Below are 24,351 nucleotides of genomic sequence, written 5' to 3' on the forward strand. Positions count from 1 at the left end.
AACCTACTGTAAAATGTTGTATTGAGGCCAGTAACTATATACCACATACCAAATACAAAGAGCCTGAACATTTATGTGGGGAATTAAAATTACTATTGCATCTTTTTTTTTTTAAAGTATCATTGTTCACAAGGTAGCAGTAGTACAACCAAATGGAGCTTAAGTCAGCATAAATTCTGACTGACTGAGAAAGGATGAAAAGTCTTTGCACCATCTTTCCATAACCATCAGAATCCACAATCTTGCCAGGTAGTCTAACAAAGACTAGAGACATAAAAACATATTCAAGGAAAGCAAGTCTACACCAAAACAGCGAAAAAGCTTAGGGGAGACTTTATCACCATGTTCCAGTATTTAAAGGGTGGCTGCAGAGAAGATGGAGACTCCCTCCTTACAAGGAGTCACATGGAAAAGCCGAAGGGTAATGGGTACAAGTTACTCTCACAGTGGGAACAGTCAGCCATTGGAATAATCTCCCTGGGGAAGTGGTGGATTCTCCCACACTGGACACTTCTAAGGTTCAGCTCAACAGGGTGCTGGGCCATCTTGTCTAGACTGCGCTTTTACCAAGAAAGGTTGGAAAGCATGATTCTTGAAGTCCCTTCCAGCCTGAGATTCTATGATTCTGTAAAATAAAGCTATCGCAACAGATTTTTGGGAGAGATGACACCTTTCAGTTCTCTTCACTTGAGATTACTCAAAAAGAACCAAAGGTGTTAAAGCAATGGTGAAAAAAAAAAACAACCAAAAATGCTGTTTACAATTTCAAAAGCTTGTAATCAACTCAGAAGTTCAGCAGCCTCATATTTAACTATTATCTGTAATCTTTTATTTACATAACCATGTTCTCTGTTACTGAAGGCATTTCAGTTCCACAGTCAAACACCAATACAAACCTTTGGATGTTATTCTGCTGCCAAGTCAGTTGAGTGTAACACTGGTTTAACTGATGCATAATTAGATGCACTTGTGAAGATGCAACATTACTGGGCATCATATTGTAAGGGCCTGTAAGCAAAGTCTGTAGAAGACAAGAGAGAGTCTGTGGAAAGAAAATACGTGACAGTCACCAAATTACCAAAACCAGAAGTCACTGCTGGAAAGCTTTAGAGGGGAAAAAAACCAACAGAGAACAGGAAAATAACTGCACTTTGTATCTACCTGCTGATCCTGCATCAAAGTTTGACAAATGCTAACACTAAATTCATGCTGTTTCTTCAACTGATTGATCTGCTCTTGCCATTGTTCCTTCTCTTCCACATACGAAAGTTCAGACATCCACCGAAGATTTTCCTGACGTCGCATACTTATGTTTTGCTGTTGCCTGGCCTTAGACAATGGACGATAATTCCCATCTGCTGAAAGAGGACGGCAATTTTTCCACCTGAGTGGGGAAAAAGGAAGAATGAGGATAAAAGCTGACATTTCAAACAATTTGTTATAAGGATACTTCCACTACTCAAATTATGTTTCAGCTGTACATTAACAACTCATTTGGCACACGCCATTTCAGTGTGCCACCTAATCACCCATGCAATTTTGTCAATCCAACATTATCCTAAACAAATGGAAGATAACAGCCACACTGACCACCACTGTCAAAAAAGAATTGCTAAGGATGTTTCCAGATCTTGTTTTTAGTATCTACATATTATGTATCAGTAAAAGACCTCAGATGAAAACACAGACCACCAACACAATACACTAAGAATTAAGAGGTCCAGCTCCTGACTAGAAGGCCACTATCTACTGAAATTATTTTGGTATCAAAATAGAGGAAGTCAACTGAAGAGATATACATTACTTTTAACGTGGCATATGTCACATAAAGCTTATTAAGGAAATCAATCAGGTAAGCAAGAGTTAAAAAAAATAATTTTAATTAAAATATCTTTTAAGAAATAGTTTTCAAAGCTGCAAAAGCTAACAATTTGAAAGCAAAAAATTTCAGTTAGTTTAATTGTCTGAAGTACTTTTTCTGAAGAGACCAATCAATATGGCAAAAATTTCACACAGGTTATCTTTTAAGCTGATTACAAAGCCATGGTAACATAAGGAGCTACTACAACACAACTGCAGAGCTCAGTGGCAGACATTTAGTACAACCAAAACCAGAAGAAATAGTCAGTTAATACACACTGCAGGTACATAGTGTCAGACACGGAAGTGCCACTACACACAGCTCCCTAGCAAGCAGAAAAATATTTCCCTATGCTGTAAAAGGATGCCTTGTAGGTAATGCAATGCTTCTTCCACCCCTTCCAAATATACTCTGACAAGCATCATATCAACAAGTAATGCCACTAACCTATCTTTGTTTTCTTTAACAAAATATGCATTTTCTGGTATGTTGTTATTGGGATAAATAGAGAAACTGTCATTCAAACTTGACACATCTTCCTCCTCTTCTTCTGCCTGACCGACTCCATCAGAGAGATAACCATCTTCATCTCCATTCTCTTCCTCTAGTGCACACTGGGTAGAACCTCCCCATGTAGCCATTGTCCTAGTGAACATTGGAGAAAAAAAAAATTTAAAAGGATGTTTGGGATGGGAGGAGTACTTTTTTCTTTAGTTTATGATAAATAATTAAAAAAAAAATCTGTTGACAATTACAAGTCTATCTTCAATTATTCAAGCTGCACCAAAATTAGTTTAAACATCTCACCAATGGAAAATGAAACTAGTATTCTTCTGATACTGGCACAGTTAATTAGAATTACTGTTTTGGAAAACTATTACTTTATTATTGTTAAAAATGGTGTAGAGAACTTAGGTGATCTTCAACATTTACGGAGCAGGGGAGACTAAATATGCTGGGAAGACCCATAAAACTGACGAGTTACCAACTAAGAGTCAACAGTCGCTTTAGCAGTCAACAAATTAATTTACTGCCCCATCAACTCATTCAGTGCTCAGATTAAAACAGGAAACTGCCCCAAGACTGATATCTCACTAAAACACAGAAGCACCCACTGACTACCACAGAGCGACTCATGTTCTTACTTTTCAGTCCTACTCTGCTGTGGAGTATGCTGGGCTTCTGATCCTTCACTTTTAACAGACGCAGCAACAGTAGATATCGTTTCTGTGAGCTCTCTCCTCCTCTGATGTTCAGCCATTAAAGCTTCAAGTTGCTTTCTTCTCTGTCGCAACTCTTCTCTTAAAAGCTCATGTCTTCTCATCTCAGACCATAACTGTTTACAAATGGAATATTAGAATATAAACAAAATAAATACTAAAGCACATGAAAATTTCAGGATTTGATACTACACTGATACCTTTTTGTTCAGACATTGGTATTATACTGTAACTGAAGCCACACCAGAGAAAGCTGCAAAATATATTCTGTATTTACTATTTATCTCAAATACTGCGACATCTAATAAAGTTATGAAACTTTACAGACATAATTTTTAAAAAGTGCAAGTTTCACTCAACACTGTTTCTATCACATAAAGATCTAACTAACAATGCATAAATTAAGTAGCATGACAGAATATTACCCTCTGAAGAAATCTGAAAATTGTGCCAAGCACTTCTTTCATCACCAAGTACAGAATACAACAAAAGGATTTTCTGCAACCTGCAGAAGCTTTAAGTTGCAGTGTATTGTTGAACAAGACCTAAGAAAGCTATGATTTACGAAGAAGAGCACATAAAGGGAAAGGTACAGATAGAAAGAGTCCTTTACCTACATTAAACTAGATACACTGAAAGCATAACTGGCAAGATACTTTTACGAGCACATAAACAGCACAACACGATAGTATAACATACAAAACCAACTGCTTAAGCAACTAGTCTAGAAAACACAGACTTGAGAGACAGGCAAGTGACAATGTACTCAAGCCTGAAAGCAAAACAAACAAGCTGGTGGTGGCAGAGCTAAAACGTTTTCCAACAGACATCCATATGTATTTTGACAGTTAATAAGCCAACCTGTTTGTAGACTGTTAGCAATTGCATCAGCATATTCACTGTAGAGACAGTTTCTTTTCAGCAGGAATAATTCACATCTTTTATTTAGTGAAAAGAGACAAGCTGTCCTATAATGCTTATTTAAAAGATGTCAAAGTTCTGAAATTCTCTTCTTGGAGAAGGAAAATTTGACTTTTAATGACAACAGTACAGGCATTGCCCAAATCAGCCTCACCTAAACTGTTAAAGGAAAATTTACAGCAATGCTGATGCAACTTACAAAAAAAGTCTTTTTAAAAAAAGTATTTTTCAGGTATTTGTTTCTGACATCTAATCTAGCCAGGAAGCACTTTTCACCACATTTCCCTCTAACCCTACAAACATTAGCATAATTTTCAGAAAGACCAAGTAATATTCAGATCATTATTTAAAACATGAACTTTAGGGGAAAAGAGGAAGGAACACGCATAGAAGGTAAACTACATTTCAAACAGTGCCATCATTTTCTTCATGGATGTCTTGCCTGTGGTATACACTATCCTATGCTCACAGTACAAACACAAAACTCATTCAACTTCCACATTAATTTTTGGCAACAACTGCCATAGTTGGGGAAAGATCTCTTGCCAGTGCAGGTCAGTATTTACTTCTTTCCAGAAATGAAACACTTTGTTAAAATGGCTACTACTTCACTTCCCATGCCAAGTACTTAAAAACGTGTCCATGTTACCTAGAACATTTTTCATTAACAAACCTCTTTTTAAGTCACAGAATATCAAGTATGAAATACCTCATTGCCTACTGGTACAGATTCATCAAACTCAAGTAAAGGCTTGCCAGCTGCGTTACACTCATTCATCGCCGGAGTTGAGGTTGCTGGTGAAGACTGCCTATTTGCTGGGCAGTTACCCAGGCCAGCTGACAACTGAAGAAGAAAGCAAAATGGCAAAACAGAGTAGGATAGCTTTCTAAAACTTACCTTCTGTTAAAATACAACACAGTTCAGGCTTTATGAGGTAAAAGAATTAGTATTCAGTGGAAAGGGATTTCAAAATCAAGGCTAAATACTTTTCTCCGAACTTAGCCAGGAATCAACAAAACTTATTTTTACATAATATAATATTACATAATGCTGTAGATGCACAGTATTTATAATTTACTGCTCACTTCACTGAAAAAAGTTAATCTTCAAAGAGTATGACACAGTACAGCACTGTGCAGTTAAGTTTGAATACAACAAAGTGTTGACCATAGTTGTAAGACACAATATTGTTTCAAAATACCAGACCCTGCAAATGACTACTTAGAATGAAGGTGCAGTGACGAGCAAGTATGGACAGGCACATTTCAGGTTAAAAATGAGAAAGTTCTCTGTCTTTGAAGACTTTATATCAAGGCGTTTGAGGTCAAACTACTGTGAAATTCAAGCTTGATACAGAACTCACTGTGCAAGAACCTACAGTGGAATGAGATAACCAGAGCTCTTCTCTAGGCTTAGAAGTCCAGCTGCTTACAGTATACAAGTATTACCAATTTTAAATTCTTTCCAATTTTTACAGTGAAAAAACGGTGTGAAAGGTATCTTATGCTTCATTGCTCAACAGCTTAAGAAAGCAAAGAAATACATTCTACCTACTTGAAGGTCAGGACAAGCTTTCTGTAACACTTGAATTTTTTCTTGAATTTCAATCAGTTTTCTTCTTTCTTCTTGTAACTGCTTAAGCTCCTGTTGCTGCTGCTGAAGTTTAGCTTCATAAAACTTCTCTCTGTGCAAATAAGTTATCCACATATTACTTGGCAAGAAGTTGCCTAAAGCATGATTCTACTATCCCCTGACAAAGGCATACCTTGCTTTTTCATTTAGTCCTACATCTTTTTGTAACTTGTTGGTACTAGCTCGGACATTGTTTGGCTGTTGCTTTGCCTCTTCCATCTCACCCATAAACAAGTCACCAATATTAGATGCATTTGCAATTGTTGCTTGAGGTTCTGGATCATCACCCTGGAAGGATGTCGCAGAAGGCATTTAGACTATTTTCAAGATGATACACAAACCGTAACAAGTTTAGTTTGTCAAACTAATTCTTCAAAACTAAAAAGTCTGAATGGCTTTATCTTTAGTTCAGTCTACGAAGTCATCATCTTCATGGCATCATGACTAAGATAAATCAATGAGCGAATTTAACTTGCACTATAAATGCAAGTTAACTTGTCTCACGATGGAAGCACAAACCAGTTGACTTCTCTTTTATGCTTGAGTGGATAGAAACACACAGGCATGTCAAGAAACAAAGGGGGAGATGAAAAGAGGAATAGAAGGAGACTGAGGTGAACAAGACTGCTTAATTACTGTAGCCATGAAGTTAAATATTACTACCAACAGCTTAATATAAAAACAAAACTACTCTTGAAATCTAAATCTAAAGTATTTAGAAACTGTCTTTCTACATGGTTCTCTACTCCACTTGTTTTCATAATTATTGTATTTTCAGTTCTCAACTTAAATCAAAAATATTAAAGCCGTAGCCACTGCTTCTTTTGTTTTCCAACATGATCATTCTTAACACAGAACCTGCTTAACAGGAGGGATCATGATGAGTGACCATGTACAACACAGCTACGCAGACCTACAGTACCACTACCGAGTACATACAGATACAAGCCTTGTAAATACAAAGGAAAGATTGAAGACATGCCATTAATTAGGTTACTTCTTAAGGAAGCTGCTGTATCATCTCTAATTCTGTTAACATCTCTACAGTGATGATAAAAACCAAGACTGATCTTGATGCTAAGAAATTTTTGATAGCAGTATACTCTTCAAGTAACAAGATCGTGCTTATACTGCTGCTGTTGTAAAACATATGTTCTAATTGAGATTGATTTCAGAGTTCTCACACAGAGACTTTACATTTCTGATACACCTATGTGTATTCAGTATGCAGACACTACATCAGATGGTACTCAAATGTGTGCATTCTGTAGGGACATTAGATATATGAAAACATGTTTTAAATAAACATCACTAAGTTAGTATGAGATATTCTGAATGAAAAAACCTTTCAACTCATAGCTGGCCCTCAAGATTCCCCAAAATGCCAGAAAACATCACCCCCAAACCAAAATACCCCAACTTGAACATGTTGCAACATCCAAAGATTTTAATCAAAACCAAGTAGTTTTTCTTCACTGATTGAAGTGTTGCAAAACCTAGGATTCAAAACCTAAAACTAACAAATATTCATTATATACTTCAAAATGTAGATCAATATTGCTTAAAAAAATATGAGAGTTCTTGGTTAATATTTTGTAAAACAGTGCTAAGGTTAAGTATTAAAGCCATTCTTCCGTTAAGTTAGCAACCCGCAAGAGAATTCCAACAAGGAAAAAAAATCAAACGTTTTTTTCTCCCAGCCTAAAAATTAGCATTTTAAATATTATGCTAAGTGGAGTGTTTTTCCCTTAAGTTATACACTACATGAAATAATGAATGCTACATTGTTTCGCACACGTTTGTATTTATAAAATACCTGAACCATAGCAGCAAGGTTTTGTAACTGTCTAAGTTTCTGTTTTGCAGCTATAAGCCTATTGATCTTCTGCTCAAACTCAGCATCTCCAGCAGCATCACCAAGGCTGCTTCTGTGACTAGATATGGAATCTTCACTAACTCTATCTTCTTCCACTTCATCATCTTCACCTTGGGGTATGTCAGTGTCTTTGTCATCCTCCCTATTATGACAGTCTGGAAATAGGGAGAGGAAACAAAACAGTACCAATGACACATTATTGAGCTTCTAAATGCCAATGTAATTACTAGACGTTAGAAAAAAAATCTGCTTAATCATTAGACTGTTGAACATTTTACTCAAACATTTTTCTCCCAAATTTGGTATGGCAATCAAAATCATCTGCACTAAGTTTTAAAATTATTACTAGATTTTAGAACGTACCTAGAGTAGAAGACATTTTTAGAGTCCTTATATTAGCAGCAGATCGGTTATTTATTTCACAGTCTGTATTAAGATGTCTTCCATCTCTGTTATTAGTTCCACATTGTACATTTGAGTTGCTATTTATTTCACTCCAGCTACTGATTCCTTGAGGGTTTCTAGGGTAAAATACATTACTCATGTTAACTTTTAAAGAACTGATACTGATGGAATTTTACTTCAGCCATTTTATTAAGTGGCTTTTATAGGAATGTGACCTGAACCTTAAAAAAAAATTCAACGCCATATAAAATCAGTCCAGACATTTGAAATTTCTCAATGGCTATCTCTCCAAAAGCTTTTTATTTTTTTTAAGCAATCAGAAACAGCTATGCATTATCCCCTGCCAGATCTACAATATGAAATGCTTTCAAGGTATATGTTTATATGATAAAAGCTTTATGATTCACAGCTAAATCAGTATTCATTTCTGCACAGTGAAGATCCTTGATGCACACCATTGCCCTGTTAGGCTACAGCTGTAAACGCCTCCCTAAACTGAAGTTTGTTTTCATGCCAATTCCCTAGTCTAAGGCCTGTTAAACTTCTAGTGCAATTCCATACACATAATTCAGTGCTTAAACCCAAAGGAATTAGAGAATTTGAAGTCTCTTATAGTGATTTTTTAGATGTCCAAAATCTACATAAGTTACCAAGGACAAGACTGTTATCTGTATAAGAAAGCTACTTCAAATGAAAAACTTTCGAAAGTTACTGTAATCCCAGAATTAAGTTACTTCTGTTTGACTGAAATAATGTATTGCATCAGGAAACCTGCAACAACTTAGCTACAAACATTTATAATGACAAAAAAGATGACAACCTAATATTTGTAACAGGCTGTGGATCTTCACATTCAGAATCACTTTCTGATTCTTCTGTTTCCTCCTCTTCCTTAGTGTTTTCATTCACAGCATCCGTCATCATATCAGATGTTTGTTCATAGTAGTGAACTAACTCACGTAACTCATTCAGCCTCTTACGAACTTCATTTAGCTTCCTGAGAAAAAAAAGAATATGCTAAGTGTTTTGTCATATTAAACATATCTATGTAGAGGTGAAAAGTACCTATATAGTTTATAGCTCTTAAAGTTTACTGCCATTTTCCTAGCGGTAAGAATCTTCTGCTAGAAGCTCTGAACTCATTTAACTGTCTTGGATCATTTACTAAATGGTCTATATACTAAATGAAGTAGATTAAAACAGGAAATTGTTTCCTAACACAGAACTTAAGGGTAACACTCAAAATCACTAAAGCACATTATGAAAAAAAAATAATTAAAGAACTTTTACTGAAGCTTTTCTGTTGGATTTAGATTGTCATCCTCTTCACTCTCATTCTGAGAAACCAGGCAATCAGGAGGATAGGGAGCAGATGCCAGGCTATTTGATTCACCGTTGACAACAGTTACTATGCCTGCAGGACCAGAAGCAGCTGAAGTTGTACTTCTTTGATCAATACTCCTTTGAGGAGAACCTGAAGTAGGAAAAACTACAGAAAAGAAATATAGCTCATAAAGCACAGCTTGCAAAAAGGAACCCACATTTTAATACAGTTAAGTAACTACAGAAAATATTATCAACATACAAACCAGCAGTTAATAATTTCTTTTCTTATAACAACAAATGCTTTCGTCTTAAGTTACACGGTATGCAATGACAATAGGCAGAGTGTAGTAAGTAGCTATTGTAAACAATACTTCAGTAAGTTCCTTTTAGCTTTATCAAACTTCAGGAGTGGAAGCTTTCATGCTGTGAATCTGCCCAAACAGTTCTTTTAAGGGTTTATTTACAGCTGAATGGCTTTTTTTGAAATTTAACATTTCAACATGATAAAAAGAAAAACCCTATCATTTTTTTCTCTTCTGCTAAGCTCTTTCGCCAATGAGACATTTGACACTTGCTTCTTCCAGCTTCATAAAATCATATCCAAATATGTTCATATTATATGCTTGAAGTACATGTAAAAAAAAATGGAGGTATACTAGTGTAACTAATATATCAGTCTGCCCTTCTCCAGGACCATGCTTCAACTGCCTCACTTCATGCTAATCAGAATACCCTGTGATCACCCCTCAGAAGTTTCCAGCTATAGGACAAACCAGTATAATTCACCAGTACAAAAGTATTTCTAGAAATAAAAAGTGAGAGCAGCAAGTAGGCCCACATCAAGACTTTAAGGAGAAGAAAAAGCTGGCTAAGGAACAGGACGAAACTCCAGTTCATTCAGACAGTTAATGGTATGGCCACCTGGTATGGCCTATGATCGAAGTCCCTGCAACTACTGTACGAGAAAATCTTTTGGCAGCAGACAAGCAAACCTTGTAACACCACAGAACTACTAATATCTGAAGTGACAAGAATATAAATACCGATTTACTGTGATAAAAATACAGAAAGTTCAAGTTCATATGGTACACTCCACAAGTCAGATGTGTCAGTCAAGCCTTGAAGAAAAAAAAATATCCCATCACCACATTCTCACATCAGACAATTTCAATGTTATAAAGTGCTACTAGCAAAAACACTCATAATTACTCAGAGCTCTCCATTAAGCCAGAAACTTACACAGCATTATTTGCATAATATTGCTCCAGCACAGCTTTATTACCTGCATTTCGTTAACCAGTTGCAACATGAAAGATCATGTTACAAATATGCATGTTAAAAAAGTTGAACTTCTGAAAAGATACAATTCTGCCTCTATTTACTTACAGGAGGAGTTATTTAGATGTTGGTCACGAAGCGTATGAAGTTCACCTAACAGTTTGTCCATTTTTTGCTTTTTACCCTGCAACATTCGCATCTTGTTAAAAAGCTGCGCCTTCTCATCTGACAGGTGCTCAGACATTGAAGAGTTCCTGCTCTGTGAAACCTCTCTGGTAAGTGAAAGACTTTCTGCTTGCCTTCTATTGTCTGGTACAGACTGTGTCTACAAAGAGTAATTTCATTTTATTCAGAATACTATGAAAAAAGCCAAATAAACAGTAAGAAACAAGAAGCCTTCTTACAGGCTTGCTAGGCTCAACACCAGAACAAACAACATTATAAAGCAAAACTGATACTGAAAACACTTTCATGATACTCTAATTATATATTAAATTAATATATAATTATATTGCGATACAGAAAATACTTCTTTGGATGTTCATAGAAAACTGAGACGGAAAGCACAGACCAGTCAGCTAATAACTCTTAAGAACAGAAGATGCTGAGCTTTCAAGTTTGGAAAACCTCATTACTCCACTAGCAACTGCATGCAAATAAGCAGACAAACATTTAACTGCACTGTTCAAAATAATAAGAAACACAGACAATGGCAAGACTTATAAAGTGCAATCCAAGGACTGACCTGAGAATCATGAAGTTGGTTGTGAAAGCGCTGAATTAAGTCATTCAATTCTTCATTCAGTTCTGATGTAAGGCTTACTCCTGAAACACTACCTGTAGTCTCTGTTACAACTGGGCATGCAGAAGGAGGAGAAAATGTAAATACTTTTCCACAATGATGAAATAAAGGCTATTTGATGAAAATAGTTTGTTTCTCAAGAACATCAGTATACTGCACCTCTTTAATGCTGTCCTTCCCACCAACTCTACTCTTGAAAGATTACTTCCATTACAGAAATACTAACAAACCAACTCACAGCTCCTTTGTGAAGAACCACACAAAAGGACTTTATATGTCTGTTCTGTGTTTTGCTAAAAAGGTCGGAGCAAAATGAAAACCACCAAGCTGCCTAGGGTTGATGGAAACATTTTGCTTGTTAGAAACAAAATTGTTATTACTTAGTATAGCCAAACTAATAACACTGCATGGCATTTTATTTCCATAAAGCAATAAATTAAGGACACCAAGATTTCATCTTGGTATAAATTGTAATCTTTACAACTGCCAACAGGGGTTTGTCCTTCAAAAAGCTTTGTGAGAGGAATACATTAAGACGACAGCTTTTTTCCCCCTCCCTGAAAGCTCAGATTCAAGCAGTACTATCAACTGAGAGATCCAAGTAACTGTTTCCCTAAACATGAACCAACATGTCATAATGAAAAAATCAAGCACAAGTATTACTCATTTTCCCCATAGACCATGACTTTGTTACCTGCATAATAAAGTTGTGCTATTTTTCAAGTTTAAAACCTTTTTTTTTTTTGCCTTACGTTGAATCTTTACATTTCCTATTCTACAATTCCTGCACGTACCACATCTTTACGGAAGTCAACACAAACAGCAGTAAAACCGTTGAGTGACACAACTGGAAATAAGAAACAAATAAAAACAACACCAAAGAACAAAAAACAGAAGTTCTAATTTACCATAAGTAATCCTATTTTCTACCCACTTCACGTACCCACTCCTCATCAAGATGGAGTTTTCTATATCTGAGGGAAGAAGAGAAAGTAGATTCCATCACAGGTCTACTGCCACAGAGCAGATGGGAGAAAAGTAATTACTGAAAACCATTTAAGAAACAAGGAAACACCTTCCAAAGACAACTGCTTCTCTTTCTCCTGTGATAGCTTTCTAAAAGCTCTTTACTTACCAACTGCTCTGCCTCTCTTCCTACACTAAAATCTACAGTTTTCTTAACTAGTTCCACTTCCTTCTTATAGTCTATCAAAGCAAGGACAGGAGAAAAAGCAGGAAGAGCTCATCAGAACAAAGAACCTTTAAAAGAGACCTTTTGTAAAATGTAGAAACCAATGCTTACATTGCTACAAATTACTATTTTAAATACAAAAACTAACTGTAATAATAATCAAGCCTAATGGCAACTGTTATGGGGAAGAGTCATGGAACAGCAACACAGACTGAATGTGTCAGTGCAAATATGTCACTCCCTACAAATACACACATAACCGTACCCTATTTCTAAAGAAAACCGAACAGGATTTAGGGAAGCAGGGAGTGCAGGACAAGCTTCCAACAGAAGATAATTCACATGCCAAGAGTACACAGATGAAGGACAACTATCTCCCTTTTAAGACTGAACTTCTGAGAAAACAACTCTGCTAACAAGCTTTAAGCAGATATCAGAGGGAAGTCTCTGTCCCAAAGATATTTTTTTAAGAATTGGGAATACAAGAATTAGTAGAATGCTTTTAAAGTAAACGTTGTAACATAATGATGGTGCTCTGTTATCAGAACCATGTCCCCAGTTTACATGCCATGGAATCTCACAGAGTTCTAGTTTCGTATTTACTTATGTAACTGCTTTAGCAACTTCCTCCTTTCTTTTACTGGATAAATCATTAGTCTACCAATGGCTATTAAACAGCCAAGCAACCAGCCACTAAAACCAAAATCCCATGAAGAAGCAAACAAAAACTCAAACTACTAACTGCCTGTAACCAGAAGCATGAAGAAAGGGAGAGCACACTCTATATCCCCCACTCTGATTCTTTCCTTCAAAGGCCTGGTACAAAAATAGAGATGAGAGGCAGACTCCTAATCTGAGGTCACAGAGCAATTCTTAGGAGAAAAACACACACTTTTAGTATTTTACAAGTAAACCACAGTAAATTAACTGACACTATCAACTGAAAAACACACATTTTACAATGTTACAATGCCAACTCTTTTCAGAAATAGAAGCACTGCAGTAAAAAAAGACCTTTTAATGTGTATTCCACAACTCCAGCTTTAATCATTCAATCAGCATGCTAACATGGCATCAAAGACACCATCATTCCACATACCAGAATCATCCATGACAGCAATTGCTTGCTCTGCTTTATGCTGCAAAGCAAGAAGAGCTGCCTGTCTTCCCTGAAGAGCCTTCAATTGCTCCTGCTGTTGTAGCATCCTTTTCAATAAATCATGCTGCTTCTTCAAGTTCTCCAACTCCTCTTTAGCTTCCTGTTGAGGATCTCTGGCCTGCAAGATATGGAAGAACATTACCATAATCATGACAATACGTCTGTTTTGTTGATTACTAGTGACATAAGTCTTTAAACAAGCAGGACTTTAATAGAATCTAACAGCCTGGTTAGCGTAAAAAGGTGAAAACGAAACAGCTTCACCTCTCCGGTAGTCCTTTTCAGCCTAAAAATTTTAGACATCCCATAGGGAGAGCCTGTACCACCAAGACATGCTTAACACCTCTGGGGGTTATGTTTTCTTTAGAAATGCACTCAGCTGCCCTAATGTCCCAAAAACTAACCTAAGCATCCCTCTGTCTCTTGAGTCATAGAAGAGGATATTAAGGTATGAGACTGGTAAAGCTAAGCAAAATAAGGCATAGTATCATGGACTGTATAATACAAGATCTAGATTGATTTACTGGCCTACAACATCTAGATTTTCATTGGAGTGTTTTGGACAGTTTTTTCTCCTCTAACCTACAGTGGGTTTAGTTTTGTATGCTGTATTTATGCCACAGATACTAGAATAGACCAGATTTAGGTAAACCAATTTAAAATAAAAAAATGTACCCAAGTCCCTCTATACCATACATTCCAACACATGGAAATAGATCTGAAGAAATGAAAGCATGTTAAGCAGTTAAAATATATTAAATCCTATCCTTACTAAAAGCTGAAGATGTGTCTCAAAACTTCTATTCAAGGATTGTCAGCAAATTAATGAGATATCCACCGTTAAAATCCTGACCCTGTTTGGATTATCGCACTATGCAGATGAAACCATGGAAAAATTTTCCTCGTTTTCGTTAGGAGTTTACAAATATTTAAAAAGAACATTTCTAACTTAAAAGCATCATCTGTCCACATAGTGCTGAGTTCTTTAAGTACAAAATCCTTTCAGTACAAAAATTCTGCACTAAATGTCAAAATAGAAGCAGGCATCTTAACTAGTTCTGGATACCAGGGAACGCTCAATTTTCCAGCAGAGGAAGAAGAACACATCCAGAATTCTAAACTTCTCAAAGTGTCACTAAAACATGCACTGCAACTGGCACTGATCATTCATGTTAAACTTTCACCATATATATAAAGAGCCAAGTCAAAACAGAGTATGCAATGAAATCAACACAAAAAGGAACGAATGGAAGCAAGGGAATAAGGGGATGTCTCTCTGTCTTCCTCACCTATATAGCTTTATCTAAGTACCAGATTTGCTCGAGTTCATCAAAATCACAATTTTTAAGCTACATTCAGACTAATAAGCTTGAAAACATTCAAGCCTTTTATTTTATGGGAAAAAAAAAAAATCAAACCTTTAAACAAAAAAATTAGAGTAAGAGACAAAGCCATAGAAGAACTGGTAAGAGATAACAAAGGAAGTTTTAGACTCCAAGCCCCTTAAGTCTTCCTCCTTTCAACCAAGTATTTACAGCTGTACAAAAATATTTGTGGAACAAGTTAGGGCTACCTTCCCTAATTTATTTTCTCTATGTGGTATTAGTTTCAATTTGCATTGGCAGACTATTGGTGTTAACATGACAAGTGCCTGGAAGTCACATTTACAGATCTTTTTCCAAGAAGAGAACAGCAAAACTGGAAGGATCATCTATGTAAAATCAGAACTCCTGCTGTACAGTTACATTTAATACTTTATCTGTATTGACACTTCAGAAGAGAAAGCTGTCAAATATTTCTATTTTAAGGAAAAAAAAAATACTCTAGGCAAAGAAGATTCTTTCAATGAAAAGATAGCTGGTTACAGATAAGCGGGCCAAACATGCACTGTGAGTAACAAATATATCTGAAGCATTTAACAAGAGGAAAAAAAGTCAGCATGTATAAACCCTATTGGAGGCTAAAGTAATATTTTGAACTGTACCTTTGAAAGCAATCCATGTTCTTGATTATTAATCCTACAAGGCCAGATTTCCCTGCCATTCAGAGCAGCTCTGTCACTTCTCCCTTTAGGGCTTACGGTTACCTGTTTTTGTGAGTCTGAATTCCCTAGTTTGTCCTCAACACAGGGCCGAATGCTCAAAGATACCTCCTTCATTAAATAGTTTAGTATGTTAGATTTTAAACATGTGCTTCAACTTAGCATGCACTTTTAAGTTACCCACTTCTATCTTGTCAGATAATGAAAATTAATATAGCTCCATACAGAAATCAACCTTTTAAGACTAGAAGCATTCATTCTACATGTAATATATTTAAGCTGCATGTAAAGAGAAATTAGATGCAAAATGTCAAGCCAAACAATAAAAGTAAAACCTATTTTGCAAAGATGAAGAAAAATGCAAGTTTACGCACATACTTTTAAAAAAACTGTACTAGTCTCTTTGTAGTTTCCAATTTATTTTTTTTAGGTTGAAAGTATGTCTTCTGTGTTTATCATTTTATTTTTTTTAGAGGGATAGAAAGAGTTCTTACAAACCTAAAAATAATGACAAAAACTTCTTTATGTTTTAACTTGCTGTTTTACTTCCAAGCACGTCAATTCTCCTCATCTGGAGAACTTTCAGTGCACTAACTAGCCAAAACCGTACTAGCTCTTAGGTGCTACACTGTCCTCAGTATATTAGTATTGGAAGATGTAAAACATAAGTTGTTATTAAAATGCTTTTGTATTTACTACAAGAACCATTTACCATGTTAATATAAAAGCTTTTATAAATAGAAAGAAAGATTGTCTGTGTATCTCCAAACTAATTACAGAACACATTTTCTAAAAGGTGCTCATGTCTCCAAAAAAGGAGAGAAACTTTTGTGTTAGGTCAGTATTTCTATCACACCACCAGCAAGTGCAATGGCCCACTCATTTCTAAACCTCTTCTCACCCAACACCAGCAAGTTTTCCCCATTAACAGAAACAAAGTTATAAATGAAAAATTTTACAGAAAATTATTCTTTCCTACATCAATCCAGTGCATGCTCTGCCAAAGCAAACATTTAACCCTTCATTCTACTGTAAAGACTAAAGATTTTTTAAAAAAATAAAGATACATTTTTGTTGTGACAGAATCATTAGTTTTTTCCCTACATTAAAAAAAATCCACACATGCATGAATACCTTCTGAACAGAGTATCTGGGGATTTATTTTTTTTTTTAATTGAACTGTAGATTATGACACTATCATAACAATCACGACAAAACCAAAAAACCCTGTTCATTTCTAGCACCTTAATTACTAAAAGGCAGCTTACCGTGGTATCTGAAGCCTCAGACTGCACATCAATGTTTAGCGATGTGCTCTCACCTACAGAACCAGATCCCACAGCTGAATCTATAGTCCGAACATCATCCTCCTCATTTTCTCTAGCCTGAAATATTTTATTAGTATAAATCAAAAGCTATATAAGGGGGCAGGTAAAAATGAATTATGGAAGGTACTACATATCAAAGCCAACACCCCCAGTAGCACCATCAAAACAAAGGTCAACTCCTAAAACACTTACAGTGCAGAAACAAATATATTATGTTCTCAAACTTACAAGCATCTTTTGCAAAAATTTCAGATAGGATTTCTCCTGCTCTTTAAGGTGATCTATAAGGTGTGATAAACGCTCAACATTGGCCGATCTTTCATTTTTCTCTACAAGATCATCCCGCATGGAGCTGGCCTTAGCAATATAGTCGCGAATTTGAACTAGTCTGCTCACAATCTGTAAAGACACTGAAATTACTGAATGCATTCAGCTACAGCTTTAATGTATTTAATGCACAAGACATGGTGATAGCAATGGCAAAGTAGTAATTAAAGGGGTGACATACTAATACTTTCAATCTTATAAGCACACTTCTGCAAGTGGTTAAAAGTGAAATGCTTTTGTAATGACAGATTTATGGATACATGAAGTTGCAAGGGAGCTTCTTGTGACATAGGCTAAAACAGAATTGAGCTCATTAACATACGAAAACATTAAAGTGTGAGAGTATTTTCTGGAACTGTATGGAAGAGAACCAGCCTCTAAGATGAAAATACTGCTTCTATTACCAAGAAGCAGACTTCTAAAGAACAACACATGAATAAGTTTGTTTCCACATTTTCCTCAAGTCAGCTTTTAGAACAGTGGGAAGGTAAGTATTTCCAATAAAGATTTAACACATACCTTCTGGAAAATATAGGAAGATACACTGAAAAGTAACAAGGTAATTGAAACCCTTCTTAGGAGTCAATATTCTGCAGACTTTATGGGCTATGTAAATACCTGGCTGCTATCCATAGCTGCTTCTCCCCTTCCATCTTCTTGAGCAGAGACTTGACAATTTTGCAAGAAATCCTTGCTTACAGCAGCTCCAAACAACTCTTTACATTGCACTGATACCCCACTTTCCTTTTTTTGGGAACCTGAGGCAGGATCTTTGCTTTTGTTAGTATTTATCTGCAGTGACAGGAAGTTGAATGGTTTTTTGTTTTCAGTAAGTTGACGTTTGTTGTTAGCAGCCGTTGCCCTGCCTTGAGAATCACTTCCAATGCTTCTCTATAAACAAACAAGAGAACAATTGCTTTATTTTCTTCCTCCAGTATATTCTCAACACTGATTAGTTTCACTGCTTGGATTATCAGTTTGGCAGTATTATCAGGCTGATTTTAAGGTTACTTTAGTCACTGATTAGCCAAAAGGTAGCTAAAGACAGTGCAGGTGATTTTTGCCATAGAGTTTTCAGAAAGCAAGCCCACCCTCCCAGAACAGCTGAGAAGCAAAAGGGTTCTGCAGCTCCTCAAAGCTTTGTTCCTCACCCCGGCTGTGGCCTTCACCTTTACTATAGTGAAAGGTATCCTACTTTTCTAGGTACGTTTCAGAGAATAACATTAACAAAAAAGCAACATATTCACTTGCAGAATATGATACCTCATAACTTCAGCTTTTCTTTAGAACCTTATGAATAACAACTTGTTGCCATAACATACATCTGGGGAGGAAGTTATGCGCACTCTTTATATTCTAAGTCAAAGCAATGAATCACATTTGAAAGAATCTTCACAACCCAAACAAGTTAATAAACTTTGGCAAAGATTAACAAGCCTTTATTCCGAAAATGTTAGAACAAATTTATGCCTTGTTACTAGAGAATTAAACTCTCATGCTCTTCATTGTTTTGGACAAGGAAAGGATGAATGTGCCATATTCCCAAAGAAGCAGTTACGGCTCAGGAATTCATGCCATAAATTGCTCTACACTCTACTGAGGAGTTTTTAAACACCACTCTTCTGCTTAATCCACCATGTTCAGAATTGCAAACTGGCACTTCAAGAACAGGCTTTCAAAATAAGGTTAAAGATATTTTTGAGTGGCAGACAAGTACGATGAATAAGAAATCCTGATCTGAGGACACAGGAATTTGTTCATGATTGAGAGGAAGAAAGGGAAAAAAGCCACAGTTCTGAGCTTTCCATAATTTTCTTGAGTTCAAAATCACAATTTTGATATGGCTCTCATAGCGCCTATAAGCTTTTTTTACTTTAATCACTTATGAAAGCTTGCTTTATTCATCTGTCAAATTATTAAAAGATAGCTGAATAAATTTGGTAGTTACATTTAGAATGGGAGCTAGTATTCACACAAACCTGATCCAGATCACTGAAGTTTATTCTTTGTTTAAGCCTTTCTAGTTCAGCCTGCTCTGGAACAGACATCTGGGTCATGTATCGAGCATGAGGAAAACTATGAGGAGTTCTGGTCTTCCGTCGTCCCATTCCAGGTGAGGATTCTGGAGATATATCATTAGTAAGCCTTGTTTCAGCTTCCCCACCAAGTTTTTTCTTGTTTTTTTCTGAAGATCTATTTGCTTTCTTCTGTTGACTTCTCCAGTCCTTAAGGGGAAGAAGAGAGAAGAAAAAAAAATTCGGAATTGTCATCCACATAGATAAAAAGCAACTGTTTCAATTCAGTAAAAGAGAGCTTACTTCCATTTTAGAAGTAAAAATAAAAACCACTATCAAAATATACACTTAAGTTTCCTTGAGCAAATGTCACGTTACAAGCTACAATTTTCTCCACTGCATAAATTAAAAAATAGCTTCTCAGGAAGTTTTACACCTATGTCATCCTACACTGCATTAAATGAATTTCAAATGAATCTAAAATTGCATTTTTCTTCTTTCCTGAAGACTCTTCAGCAGAGTTTTCAAATTAAAGCTTTTAAAATTAAGAGTTTTCACTTTCATGACACCTGCAATGCTTTTGTGTCTAGCTACTTTATTTACCCAAAACACTTCCCATAAATACATCTACAGACTTCCAAACCTCTGAATTACTAAACCTTGTTGCTTGCTTACATTTACCTCAATTATTTTCATTGTTTTTGCAGACACTTACCTGTAAAGCTGTACTGACAAGGCTTTGGGTTTTGTGTTGTTACCTGCCACTAACAGAACATTGCTGGTAATTTTAACGTACAGTATAAAATGGCAACTCAAAGGTAAAATTAATTATACCGTGTTGTTCAGCCGGTCATCAAGGCTCTCATTGCTCCAGCTAGGTAAGTCCTGATCATTCATGCCTTCTTCAAAGGGACCACCTCCTGTTGCCATGACAAGCAATCAATAAAAAGAATCTGAAAGAAACAGCTGAAAGAAATGTGTTGTACTGAAATCAGTTTATGTAGAATATTTTAAAGATTCATAACCTGAGATGACAACTACATATTCTTTATAAAATGCAAACACAAGGCTGTTCTAGGAAACTAAACCCCCTGTTCACTAAACCGTGTTACTAAAAATGTAACTGTGAGAACACAGATACTGGCATTAAAAATTAAACAATTGAGTCTGGAGGTTTTTTTAATCCCTGCTCTTAGAAAGAAATTTTTTTTTCTTAGGCTCTCAATTTTCCTCACTTCAAAACACACTATATAGTTCTTGGAAAGGCTGCTTTGTGATTCATAAAGCCTGCACTTTCAGGTCCAGGGTGATGTCTATTCAATACAGTAAGTGACTCCGGATATCCAGTATGACAAACTTTCACCTTTATTTCAATACTAACATGTTGACAACAGAGCACTGAAGGGATGACTTGATACAATACACAGAAAATAGATACCAATAAAAGGATTTTTACTTTCTTTACTACAGGTTTAGTTATTTAAGCAGTGAATGCCATGCTACTTATTTTGTAGTTTCTAGCAAAAAAAACCCAAATGATCACGGTTCCCTAGAGCTTTGCTGCTCTCTAATAGTGTCATTCCGATCATTATAAAGCAATCTCTATGTCAAAAGTTTTCATTTTCACTCCTAGTTTTGACAGTAGTAATAAAAAAGTTGTTAAATCTGCAAGTGGAGAAATGAAGTATTCCTTTATAGCAGTAAAATTAGATTAGCCTGTTTGAAAAGGTGAAGAATACATAACTGTATATACTCTCAGGCTGCAATAAAACCTGTGTAGCCTAAGTGGTGCTGGCACAGTTTCACTGCACAAAGCTGAAAACTTTTGCTTCTGAACAGATATGAAGTTCCGTTACATACGTAGAGGTAAAACAGTCTTGCAGAGAATTATTTTTTTCCAGCTAGTTTTAACTGCTATGTTAAGACATGATCCTAGCTTTATCTTTAATGGAAAAGAATCAAAAAGGACTATTTCTAAATGTTTTACTGAAACCTATCTACTATTAATTTTCACACCAAGATTTCACACAGCATGGGTGAAGAAATAGCCTAAAACTCAAGATTAAGAGTATCTAAGAAGTTGCAGTTTTTTATAATCAGTTCCAGAAAAAAAATTAACCCTGAACTAAGTTTAAAAGCTGTACTAGTACACCTATTGTACTTAAGTATAGTATTCAGTCAAAATCACACAGTACAGCCCTCTCAGTAGGTGCACTGGCACAAAGCAGTATTTTTATGCAAACACAGCCTGTTACGATACCATTAAGGAAATGCTCATTATACCATACTGCATCTCCACTTGGCAGTATACCAACCTAAGTCACGCTAACACAGTTAGGAATAATTCACCTTCTGCATCTCACAGTCAAAATCCTAACACAGGTATAATTAAGTGCCTGTTACTCTTGGAACTGGCAGATTTGTGCCCTGCTGTCCCTGCACATTCATCCACACTCCGTTCTTCATCCCAACAGACATATCCACTAGGCTGTGCAATCAGAGTACCATCTGTAAGCCAGGTAGCCCACAAACAAACCTGAAATAAAAGACAGATGAGATCTCAACTGGATAAGCTCCCTGGTCTGGCTAACCTTATGAGTACGTAAGATCTGCAGGCTCAAGGAATGCAAATAAAAACTATGTCATCAGGAGAAGCGAAACCCAGATACATCAACTGTGAAACCACACCTTCTGTGCAACTTTCACCCAGGTGAACTGTGAGAATTATTTAGAAAACAAGAACACAACGCCTTTTCACATCTTCATTGTTTTCATGCAGAAGCACAAGCTTCCTGTGAAAAGTTCAGAGAAGCTCTCCTGCCAACTCAAGGTATATTTGACAAGCATCCAAAGGCAACACAGTAACCAGTTTAGCTTATTTCAAAAACAGCTACATTTTCTAAGAACTTTCTTCAGTTACAGGTAAACTGTTCAACTGTGCAGATGTGCAAGACCCAACATTTCAAGTGGTACTCTATCCTGCCCACACCACTAAGCGTAACAAGTTCCTCTTGACAATATTAGAGGCCATCTGGGTTTACAGTTCAATTCAGTAAAGCACTTGCTTTTCTTCATGTTATACAACTCTACTAAAACCATGGCAAAAGTAGTATTTCCCTACCTTATGCTGTAAAATCAAGAAGTAGCAATATTCATCTTTATGTAATAGAAATAACTATTCACATTTGATTTAGAACTTTCACAAAAGCTATCTTCAACTATCTTTGCTGTAGGAGTCTCCGATTACCTCTGAAGTAAATTCACTGTCACACATGTAATACTCTGGATAACATTCTCAAACAAGGACACTAGGCAGACACCAGTGCACTCTAATAATTACAGCTCAAAAATAGTAATATCCTCATTACTTCCAGCAAGAAAATTTTTAAGTGTTCTAAGAGAACTGTGTCCTTCACAGACAGCAAGTTTCTAAACATTACAGTCTTCATATTTCCAAGTTATATTCAAGTGATTTTAAGATCACAGAGCTATACTGATTATTTTATCCCTTTGATTTAGTTAAAAGATATGAAGAGGTTCAGCCAAGTTTCTTCTTAAAGAAAAATTTATCCCCTACGAAGCTGTGTTTTTCACCTCCACACACACACTTCACTAATTTGTATTTTTTCCTTACTTTTCATTTCACCAGCTATTTCCAGAAAAAGTCCTTTTATAAAGGTCCGGTGTCCTCCCATTATGCTATTTCCACATCCAGCAACCCATTACCAATCTCAGATTCTCGCACATTACAGAATCTGTATAAAAGCTCTATTTAAGCATGTGTGTACTGCCTTACAACATCTACTAAGGGACTTGGAAAAAAAAAAAAAAAAAAAGACCATCAAGTATATTTTCTACAAAAATAGTGACTTAAGATAACATGTACGATTATCGTCAAAACATGTAACGCTGTAGTCATAACATAGAAATTGATGAAAAGTATCACTACCAAACATGCTAACGAACCAAATACATATTTTTAAAGACTTTTTTTCTACCGCAGTTGTTTTTGACATTTTCTCCTGTAGCATTTATGTGAACTGCAACAGCTCTGAAGAGCACTTAATTCTGCACATAGCTTTTGAAAATTAAAAACAGAAAACAAAGTAGTAAAAAAACCCCAAAACATAACGCTATAAAGACTGAAAATAGGATCGAACATCTTTAAATTTAGCATTTTAAGCCACGCGCCCCTCACTGAGCATTAGTTTAGCATCAACTCAATCAAAACCTGCCGAGTACTGCCAACCACACGGTACCGTCCAACAAGAAACACACCGCGGAGCAGGTCCGCCCTTGGTGCACCGGGCAGCCCCCACACGAGCAACGCGCGGAAGGGACCCGCAGGCTCGAGCACCCGGCCCACGGCGGACCGCCCGGCACCCCCGGCCCGCAGGCCGCGGCCGAGCCGCGCACCTCCGCCCTTCCCCGCGCCCCGCAGGCTGCCGTCCCGACCTGGCCCCCTCCCACGGCGGGACGCCGAGCCCAGGCCCGGCGAGTCTGGCCGCCGCCAACGGGGTCGGCGGAGGAAGCGCCCCGGGGCGGCCCTGCCAGCCGAGCTGCGGCGGGCGGCGGGCGAGGCGCCGGGCGGGCCGGGAGGCGCGCGAGAAGCCCGCTCCTTCACGGCGCCAAAACCCGGGGCGGGGCGGGGGGCGCTGCCCGAAGCGCCTCGGGCAGAAGCGCGGCCGTCGCCACTGCCCGCCGGCGTCTCCTCCGAGAGCGAGTCCGGCACCCTTCCCCGGGGCGGAGGGGAGCGGCCTGCCCCAACCGCCGGCACCGCGCCGCCTCCCCGGGCCTGCGGGCCTGGCTCCGCCGCCGCCCCCCCGGGCCCTCCTCCCCGCCGCGCCGGGCAGCGAAGCTAACCCCCTCTCCTCGGCGGCCGGCCGCCCGCTCGCACGGGCCCGGCGGCCCAGCACGCCCCCAGAGGCGGCCCCCGGCTCCCCCCGCGCTCCGCTGCCCGCGAGAGA

The 24,351-nt window shown here is 37.3% G+C and overlaps 1 protein-coding gene across 4 annotated transcripts in view; it reads right to left on the reverse strand.

Annotated features, from left to right (window-relative positions):
• The window catches only part of PCM1 (pericentriolar material 1), a 45,516-nt gene that overhangs the window by 20,917 nt on the left and 248 nt on the right, over positions 1-24,351 (reverse strand). Inside the window, exons 2-20 of one of the 4 annotated variants that reach the window (XM_074905876.1) lie at positions 20,219-20,350; positions 19,349-19,594; positions 17,988-18,260; positions 17,271-17,441; positions 16,983-17,099; positions 13,614-13,791; positions 11,266-11,375; positions 10,629-10,845; positions 9,207-9,390; positions 8,737-8,913; positions 7,875-8,032; positions 7,452-7,666; positions 5,769-5,923; positions 5,558-5,687; positions 4,712-4,846; positions 3,007-3,197; positions 2,309-2,506; positions 1,162-1,384; positions 897-1,042 (exon numbers count right to left, since the gene is read on the reverse strand). In XM_074905876.1, the coding sequence (XP_074761977.1) occupies positions 897-1,042; positions 1,162-1,384; positions 2,309-2,506; positions 3,007-3,197; positions 4,712-4,846; positions 5,558-5,687; positions 5,769-5,923; positions 7,452-7,666; positions 7,875-8,032; positions 8,737-8,913; positions 9,207-9,390; positions 10,629-10,845; positions 11,266-11,375; positions 13,614-13,791; positions 16,983-17,099; positions 17,271-17,441; positions 17,988-18,260; positions 19,349-19,594; positions 20,219-20,314 (3,320 nt within the window). In that variant the 5' untranslated portion in view covers positions 20,315-20,350. Of the gene's footprint in view, positions 1-896; positions 1,043-1,161; positions 1,385-2,308; positions 2,507-3,006; positions 3,198-4,711; positions 4,847-5,557; positions 5,688-5,768; positions 5,924-7,451; positions 7,667-7,874; positions 8,033-8,736; positions 8,914-9,206; positions 9,406-10,628; positions 10,846-11,265; positions 11,376-13,613; positions 13,792-16,982; positions 17,100-17,270; positions 17,442-17,987; positions 18,261-19,348; positions 19,595-20,218; positions 20,351-24,351 lie in introns of all 4 variants that reach the window. The other 3 variants (XM_074905877.1, XM_074905875.1, XM_074905879.1) reach the window with 3 other exon arrangements.

The sequence above is a fragment of the Athene noctua genome, chromosome 4 (genome assembly GCF_965140245.1).
Source record: "Athene noctua chromosome 4, bAthNoc1.hap1.1, whole genome shotgun sequence".
Taxonomy (NCBI): domain Eukaryota; kingdom Metazoa; phylum Chordata; class Aves; order Strigiformes; family Strigidae; genus Athene; species Athene noctua.